Source organism: Oxyura jamaicensis, assembly GCF_011077185.1.
Source record: "Oxyura jamaicensis isolate SHBP4307 breed ruddy duck chromosome 33 unlocalized genomic scaffold, BPBGC_Ojam_1.0 oxy33_random_OJ71105, whole genome shotgun sequence".
Taxonomy (NCBI): domain Eukaryota; kingdom Metazoa; phylum Chordata; class Aves; order Anseriformes; family Anatidae; genus Oxyura; species Oxyura jamaicensis.
The window spans coordinates 1-7,848 of NW_023305061.1; the positions used below are offsets into that span (position 1 = coordinate 1).

The 7,848-nt window shown below is 65.5% G+C and overlaps 2 protein-coding genes across 2 annotated transcripts; both read left to right on the forward strand.

Moving 5' to 3' along the window:
* Positions 1 to 7: 7 nt before the first annotated feature.
* STX5 (syntaxin 5) lies at positions 8 to 2,001 on the forward strand (the record flags this gene model as incomplete). The annotated part of the gene is made up of 9 exons (XM_035313290.1): positions 8 to 105; positions 216 to 271; positions 378 to 448; positions 531 to 647; positions 736 to 792; positions 888 to 969; positions 1,050 to 1,150; positions 1,265 to 1,386; positions 1,463 to 2,001. Coding segments are annotated over 9 exons (864 nt in total), but the record flags the coding sequence as incomplete, so codon positions are not given.
* Positions 2,002 to 2,124: 123 nt separating this feature from the next.
* On the forward strand, positions 2,125 to 7,443 carry NXF1 (nuclear RNA export factor 1). Its single transcript, XM_035313289.1, has 21 exons — positions 2,125 to 2,210; positions 2,378 to 2,573; positions 2,660 to 2,798; positions 3,116 to 3,199; positions 3,339 to 3,443; positions 3,554 to 3,634; positions 3,711 to 3,780; positions 3,877 to 3,965; positions 4,040 to 4,147; positions 4,228 to 4,337; positions 5,584 to 5,620; positions 5,740 to 5,808; positions 5,902 to 5,957; positions 6,026 to 6,133; positions 6,223 to 6,281; positions 6,370 to 6,485; positions 6,560 to 6,602; positions 6,690 to 6,762; positions 6,847 to 7,029; positions 7,115 to 7,175; positions 7,313 to 7,443. The coding sequence occupies exons 1-21, from the start codon at positions 2,180 to 2,182 to the stop codon at positions 7,349 to 7,351; spliced, it is 1,857 nt and encodes a 618-aa protein (XP_035169180.1). The 5' UTR covers positions 2,125 to 2,179; the 3' UTR covers positions 7,352 to 7,443.
* Positions 7,444 to 7,848: the final 405 nt, after the last annotated feature.

Consider the following 7,848-nt stretch of genomic DNA (forward strand, 5'->3'; position numbering starts at 1 on the left):
CCCCCCCCCGCCCCCCGTGTTCCTCTCCCAGCAGAACGGGCTGCAGCCCAGCAGAGTGGCTGCAGGAGCCGCCCGGCAGCGCAGCGAGTTCAGTCTCATGGCCAAGTGAGTGGGGGCCCCATTGCTTGTTTTTTTATTTGGGGGGGGGGGCACACAGGAAGGGTGCCCCGGCTGCAATGTAACCTCCTGTTCCCCCACTCTTTTTCCCCCTCCAGGCGCATTGGGAAGGATCTCAGCAACACCTTCGCCAAGCTGGAGAAGCTAACCATCTGTGAGTGGGGGGGGCGGGCCTGTCCCTGAGGGGGGGCTAAGATTTTGTTGGGGGGGGGCAAGGGTCCTGAGCACAGCTTCATGTCGTCCCGCCCCCCTTGTGGCAGTGGCCAAGAGGAAATCCCTCTTTGATGACAAGGCGGTGGAGATTGAGGAGCTCACCTACATCATCAAGCAGGTACGGGCTGGCGCTATGGGGGTGGCGGTGGTTGGGGGGGGTATTTTTTGACACCCCCCCACCCTGTCATCCCCTCTCGCAGGACATCAACAGCCTGAACAAGCAGATCGCGCAGCTGCAGGACATGGTACGGGCGCGGGGCAGCCAGAGCGGGCGCCACGTGCAGACACACTCCAACACCGTCGTCGTGTCCCTGCAGGTGGGCCGGGGCTGGGGGGGGGGGACACATGCACACGCAGCACCCCCATGGAGCAGCAGCTGCTCATCTCCCCCCTTTCCCTTCCCAGTCCAAGCTGGCCTCCATGTCCAACGACTTCAAATCGGTGCTGGAGGTGCGGACAGAGGTGAGCGTTGGCCCCCCCCCCCCCCCCCCCGGTGCCCCCTCATCCTGCGGTTTTCCACTGCCGCCATTTTCTGCTCCCATTTCCCCCCCCCCCAGAACCTGAAGCAGCAGCGGAGCCGCCGTGAGCACTTCTCCCGTGCCCCCGTCTCCGCCTTGCCTCTGGCTGCCGGCAATTTGGGTGAGTGTTGGGATTGAGGGGGGTGAGTTTTTCTGGGGGGGAGGGGTGTCCCCTCTGCTCAGGCCCTGCCGTGCCCGCAGGCGGCTCAGCGATGCTGCAGGACGAGCCGCAGCGCGCCGGGGATGTCGCCATTGAGATGGACGCACGGACGAGCCAGCAGCTGCAGCTGATTGATGAGCAGGTGGGGTTGGGAGCCTGAGGGGAGGGGGGGGGGGCAAAAACCTTTGGGGTGATGGTGTTGATGGCAGGAGCCCGACAGCCCCTGTCCCGCTCTACCTCGCCTCTCGCCCCGCAGGATTCGTACATCCAGAGTCGGGCGGACACGATGCAGAACATCGAGTCCACCATCGTGGAGCTGGGCTCCATCTTCCAGCAGCTGGCACACATGGTGAAGGAGCAGGAGGAGACGATCCAGAGGTACCACTGCTCTGCTTCCCCCCCACCTTGTCCGTGTGCCGTCCGCCCCCCTGAGCATGTCCCCCCCTGCCCGCAGGATCGACGCCAGCGTGGAGGACGCGCAGCTGAACGTGGAGGCAGCGCACGGGGAGATCCTCAAGTACTTCCAGTCAGTCACCTCCAACCGCTGGCTGATGGTCAAGATCTTCCTCATCCTCATCGTCTTCTTCATCATCTTCGTCGTCTTCCTGGCCTGAGCATCCCTCAGTCTGCCGCCCCCCCCTTGTTCCCCGGGCTGGAAAAGACGGACACGGTCATGCTGTGACCGCAGGGCTCAGATGGACAGCGGGGGACGGGGTTAGGGACACGCCAGGGACTGACGGCACCTGTGGCGGACCTCGGGCAGCCTCGGAGCCCCCTCGCCCCCAGGGAGCAGCGTGCTGGGCCCTTCACAGCCTCCTGCAGCCTATGCCGAGGCCGGTCCTGGAGGCCGCCTGGTCATGGTGGCTGTGACCTCCTGCAGTCTGCCGGCCTGCAGCCCCCTGCAAGGGGCCAGTGCGGGCCTTGTTAACGCTGTGGGACCCCCTGAGGCCCGCGGGTGCGGGGCGGGGGCTGCATTAAAATGACGGGACCTCTTTTTGCTTCTTCTTCCCGGCCGGGATTCGAACCCGCGGCTGTGCACGCGGCCTCCGGGGCGCTGGGGGGCGCCAGAGGGAGGTGGGGGACGCGCATGCGCACGGTGGGGAGGCGGAAGTGACGTTGGGGGGCGCGGCGTGCGGCGGCGGTGCCGCGGTCGGTACCGGGAGCGGCGGAGATGGCGGAGGAGGGCAAGGGGGGGTACAGCGGTGAGTGGTGGGGGGGGGGGGAGCCGGGCCGCGGAGCTGGGGGCGGCGGGGAGCCGGGAGCGGGACCCGGCCGGGCCTGGCGGGGGACACGCGGCCGCAGGCCTTGCCGGTAACCGGGGCCCCGCGGGCTGCCCGGTGCTGACGGGCGGCGCTGCCCCCGGGGGCAGAGCACGATGACCGCGTGGGCGGCAGAGGCTTCTCGGGTCGCAGGAAGAAAGGCCGAGGCCCGTTCCGGGGGAAGATGTACAGCGAGGTGAACCACCGCTCCCGCAACCGGGGCGGCCCCGGGCTCCGGGCGCGGCTGGACGAGGACGACGGCGACGTCCCCATGAGCGAGGCCCATGACGGGCCCCGGAACCGATAGTGAGTGCGTGGGAAGGCGGTCCCCCCACAGGGGGCGGGGGGGGCCGGCCGGGCCAGCTTCCCCTTGTTCTCCTCTCCCTTTGCAGCTTGCCCTATGGGCCCAGGCCCAACCGCACGGCCAACATTCACATCACGGTGCGGCGTGACCTCCCCACCCCGGAGCGGAGTGGCGGTGGCGGTGGCGGGAGCCGGGATGGCAGCCGTAGGAACTGGTTCAAAATCACCGTAAGTGGGGTAGGAGCTGTGGGGATGGGGGGCTCACGGCCATTGGCACCCCTTTTTGGGGGGCTGCAGCCGCCTTCGGGCCATTTGCGGTGCTGGGACGGGGGTCGCAGCTCCTCTCTTTCTGCGCTGTGGCATGGTTGTTGTTGTTTTCTTTCCCCTGGGGCAGGTGCAGGAGGCAGCTGTGTCCTGCCCAGATGCGCTATGCCTGACCCAGGCAGGGTGTTGGCGACTCCCTATGCCCCCTAAAGCACCGCGCACTGTTGCTACTCTCTCTTCTACCCTGAGTGCGCAGTAGTGCTGCCCAAATTTCCTTCTAGATCCCATATGGGAAGAAGTATGACAAGACGTGGCTGCTGAGCTCCATCCAGAATCTCTGCAGCGTTCCCTTCACTCCTGTTGAGGTGAGCGGGGTTCTGCCTTTGATTTCGCTTCTGCTTGTGGGCGGGCCAGGTGGCTTCATGCAGCTCCCAGGGTGGAAATAGGTCTGGCAGACCCTCCAGGGGTTGGCCGCACAACGAGCCTGCTGCCCTCCTTTCTCAGTTCCACTATGACCACAACCGAGCCCAGTTCTACGTGGAGGATGCCACCACTGCCAGCGCGCTCAAGCAGGTCTCTCGCAAGATCACAGATAGAGACAACTACAAGGTGTGTGTCTGAATCTGTGTGGGAGCAGCTCTGCAGAGTGGCCGTTCTTGTTCCACGTAGGTGCATTTTCCACCAGGGCACCATCTCATAGCCTGCTGTACATTTGTTAGGTGGTGATAATTATCAACTCGTCAGCTCCACCTCAGTCCCTGCAGAATGAACTGAAACCAGAGGAGATCGAGCAGCTGAAGGTGAGCGGAGCAGGCGCTGGGCTGGGGGACAGGGTGGGGGCCCCTGCTTGCCCTCACTTTTTTTGTGCTGTTGCAGCTCTGCATGAGTAAAAGGTACGATGGCTCGCAGCGGGCTTTGGACCTCAAGAGCCTCCGTGTCGATCCAGGTGAGCGCTGCCGCCAACCCGGAAGGCAAGACAGGACCGGGGCGGGTGGTGCCTTACGCCCTTTGCATCTCCTTTTTCCCCTTTTCTCCCCCCCAGACTTAGTGTCACAGAGCATCGACGTGGTGCTGAACCAGCGGAGCTGTATGCTGGTTGTGCTGCGCATCATCGAGGAAAACATCCCTGAGGTGAGGACAGGGAGGCTTCTCCTGAGTTAGTGTCATCTGTGGGACTATCACGACAGTTTTTTCTGTCCCTGCAGCTGCAGTCCCTGAACCTGAGCAGCAACAAGCTCTACCGGCTCGACGACCTGTCAGAGCTGGCGCAGAAAGCCACCGGCCTCAAGATCCTCGACCTCTCTCGCAATGAGGTGGGTATCACCCCTGACCATCTCCCTCTGTGCACACCGCTCTTTGCGCCCTTACGGCCCGTTTCCCTGCCCTGCTGCAGCTGAAGTCGGAACGGGAGCTGGACAAAGTGAAGGGGCTCAAGCTGGAAGAGCTTTGGCTGAGTGGCAACCCGCTGTGCAACACTTTCCGGGACCAGTCTACTTATGTCAGGTCAGTGTTAGCCTTGGGGCGGCCCTAGGGGCCCGTGGGCCGCCCCTGCTCTGCGGGGGGCAGAACGGCAGGATGAAGAGAGGCCGCCCCCCCTCCCCGTGCCTTCCGCTCGCCGGTGCCCAGACCTCCCCCCAAGGCTTCCTGACAGCCCCTGGTCGTGGTGCGGGGCCGTGAAGGGCCGTTGCTTGCCCGCTGCTGGACAGTGCAGCATTTGTTTCAGCTGGTCGGAGACTTCCTTCCTCCCTGCTCCCTCCTCCTCCCTCTTCCTCTCCCCGTCCTTGTCCGCAAGGCATGCAACCTCTTCTCTGGAGCGCCCCACTGCCCACCCGCCGCTCCCACCCCTCTGCGTGCAGACGGGGCTCTCGATGCTCCTCCACCCTTCTGTGGACTTTCAGGGGCTGCGGGACGTGGCCCGGGGCATGGCGTTGCTGCCCCTGTCCCCATCCCCCGCGGAGCTGCCGCCCCCCGCGCCCGCGCTTGGCCCTCGATGATGGCTGGTTAGCCAGAGACGGGTAAGATTCCTCACGGGAGGAACAACCTAAGACAGGCACAGCCGTGCAGTGGCCAAACGCTGCCGCCCTGCTGCGGCCGGTGCGGGGAGGCCATCCCAGGCCTGGCGCAGGCCCCCAGACCGCCGTGGGCGGCCCCCCCCTGGGTGCACCAGTGCTGGTGGGGGCCTTGGCTCTGGATGCGGCTGTGCCCAGAGCCTGGCACACTTTTTGTCTGGGAGGGAGCGGCACGAAGGAGAAGAGGCTCTGCCTAGGGCTGCCTGCCCCTATGTCTCCCCACCCGCTTCATCCTCTTCCACTGAATTGGGGTCACCCTGCTGGCACCCCCCCAGCTGTAAACAGGCGGCTTGTGCCCGTGGCCGTGCCACGACCAGTGGGATCTTGTCTCCCCTCCCTTTTCCCCTCCTCTCTGGGCGCCCGCACTCAGGTGAGTACAAGCCAGGTAAGTCCTGAGCTGGCTGGGGGGCCCGGGGTTCCTCATCAGCCCAAGACCCTTCTGGGGACAGGGGCAGTCCCCTGGTACGGCGCTCTCAGGAAGAAGGGGAGTGACAGTGGGGAGAAGGGAGGCAGCCACATGGGGTGGCCCTGTCTTGTGCCCCATGGCTCTGGGGAGGGCGGCCGGGTAGGCCAGGTGAGGGGGGGGGAGTATTTGTTTGGGAGGGTGGGCGGCCTTTCCTGCTGCCCCTGGCCCCAGCGGGCAGCCCGGCCGCCACGCTGACTGCTCTTCCTCTCGGCAGCTCCGTCAGAGAGCGCTTCCCGAAGCTGCTGCGCCTGGTGAGTGCGGAAGGGAGGGAGGGGGCTGACCCCTGCTGGAGCTCTGGGGGGGGGGACACACTCAGTCCTGCTGGGTCGGGCAGGAGGGAGCCAACCCCCTCACCCCCTCGCTCCCCTAGGACGGCCACGAGCTTCCTCCACCCATCGCCTTTGATGTGGAGGCACCTACGACGCTGCCCCCATGCAAGGTAGGGCCGTGGCGGGGGCCCCTGCGGCCGTGGTTAGGCCTGGGGGGGGGTGCTGTCCCATGGGGAATGACTGCTGTGCCGTGCTCTTTCCAGGGCAGCTACTTTGGCTCCGATGACCTGAAGGCACTGCTGCTGCGGTTCTTACAGCAGTGAGTGTGGGATGGGCCCGGGGTGGTGTTCTATGCGCCCCCCATCCATCCCTGTCCTCCCCCCATAGGTACTACTCCATCTATGACTCGAGTGACAGGCAGGGGCTGCTCGATGCGTACCACGATGGCGCCTGCTGCTCACTCAGCATCCCCTTTGGGCCCCAAAACCCCCCGAGGTATGTCCCCCTGAGGCCCCCCTGATGCCGGACAGGGCAGCTGCACTGCATCTCGTCGTCCTGTCCCTCATGGCCACTTGTCCCTGCAGGAACAGCCTAAACGAGTACTTCAAGGACAGCAGGAACGTGAAGAAGCTGAAGGACCCCAGTAAGCCCCTGCTGCGCCCCCCCCCTGCGTTGGCTCACCCCAGGCCCATGTGGGGGGTGCTCAGCGCTCTTCTGCCCCCCCTCCCCAGCCATGCGCTTCAAGCTGCTCAAGCACACGCGCCTCAATGTGGTGGCCTTCCTCAACGAGCTCCCCAAGACCCAGCACGATGTCAGCTCCTTTGTGGTCGATGTCTGCGCCCAGACGGTGAGCGGAGGCCACAGCGCCTGCGGCCTCCCCTCAGCTGGGCTCTGCCTCACTCGCCGCCCTCTCTCTTGCAGAACACGCTGCTGTGCTTTGCCGTCCACGGGATCTTCAAGGAAGGTGAGGCTGGGCTGTGTCCCCTCCTTGCTGTATGTAAAGCCTTTTCCCCTGTGCCCCAGCCTCCACCATCTCCTTTACTCTCCACAGTGGACGGCAAATCCCGAGACTCGGTGCGTGCCTTCACCCGCATGTTCATCGCTGTGCCGGCTGGCAACACCGGGTAAGGGGTGAGGGAAGAGGGTCTCGTGGCACGCCCCTGGCTCCCTGCCCCGTGCTTATTCCCCCCCACTCCCCTCCTTCTCAGCCTCTGCATCGTCAACGACGAGCTCTTTGTTCGCAACGCCACCACAGAGGAGATCCGAAAGGCCTTTGTCATGCCGGCACCCACCCCTTCCTCCAGCCCTGTCCCCACGCTCTCTGCAGAGCAGCAGGAGATGCTGGCAGCCTTTTCCATGCAGTCAGGCATGAACCTCGAGTGGTCCCAGAAGTGAGTGTGTGCCCCCCCTTGTCCCCAGGCAGCCCAGCCTCCCTCACCCTGCATCCCTCCTAAATCCCCCCCCCTTCTGCCCCAGGTGCCTGCAGGACAACGACTGGGACTACGTCCGGGCTGGGCAGGTCTTCACTCAGCTGAAGGTGGGCATGGGGGGTGGACCCCCTGCTAGGACCACCGGCGGGGGGGGGGGGGGGGGGAGCGTGCCTATGGTCCCCTGGGAACCCCCCTCGGAGGGCGCGTGGGGATCTCTGCTGAGCCCATCTCCTTCTCTTTGCAGCTGGAAGGCAAAATCCCTGAGGTGGCGTTTCTCAAGTGAGGGGTGCCCCCTCGGCTCCCGCTGTTTTGTTCGCGGCGTTTTATTCCCCCTTTTCCTCTCCGTTTTTGTAAATAAATAAATCCGTTTCAATGCTGGAGCCTCGCTGTGCAGCTGGCGGCCGGAAGCGGCGGTGCAGCTGCCCCGGAAGGGGTGGTATGGCGGCGGCGGCACGGGCGGCGGTGGCGGCACGGGCAGCGGCTCAAGAGCTGGAGGCGGCGGTGCCCCGGGACGTGACCCTCTTCTGCCACGAGCGCGGCCCCTTCTTCCGCCTGGTCGGGCTCTTCTGCGTGGGGCAGGGGTGCTTCTGGGCCGGCTTGGCCCACTTCGCCTTCACCGCCCTGCGCCCTGCGCCCGCTCCTGCTCCCGGTCCCGGTGTCGATGACCCCCTCCGGCCCCGGGACCACAAGTGGCGCCTCGGCTTCACCGCCTCCTGCCTCACCCTCGGTACCGGCTGGACCTGGACCTGGGGCCTGGGGGGGGGGGCAGTGCCGGGTGGG

Excerpts from the sequence above, each read along its gene's own strand:
- NXF1 (XM_035313289.1), top strand. The coding sequence starts at position 2,180 with ATGGCGGAGGAGGGCAAGGGGGGGTACAGCG. Across the intron at positions 5,809-5,901 it reads CGACGCTGCCCCCATGCAAG|GGCAGCTACTTTGGCTCCGA; the intron begins GTAGGGCCGTGG and ends TGCTCTTTCCAG. Across the intron at positions 6,603-6,689 it reads CCACGGGATCTTCAAGGAAG|TGGACGGCAAATCCCGAGAC; the intron begins GTGAGGCTGGGC and ends TACTCTCCACAG.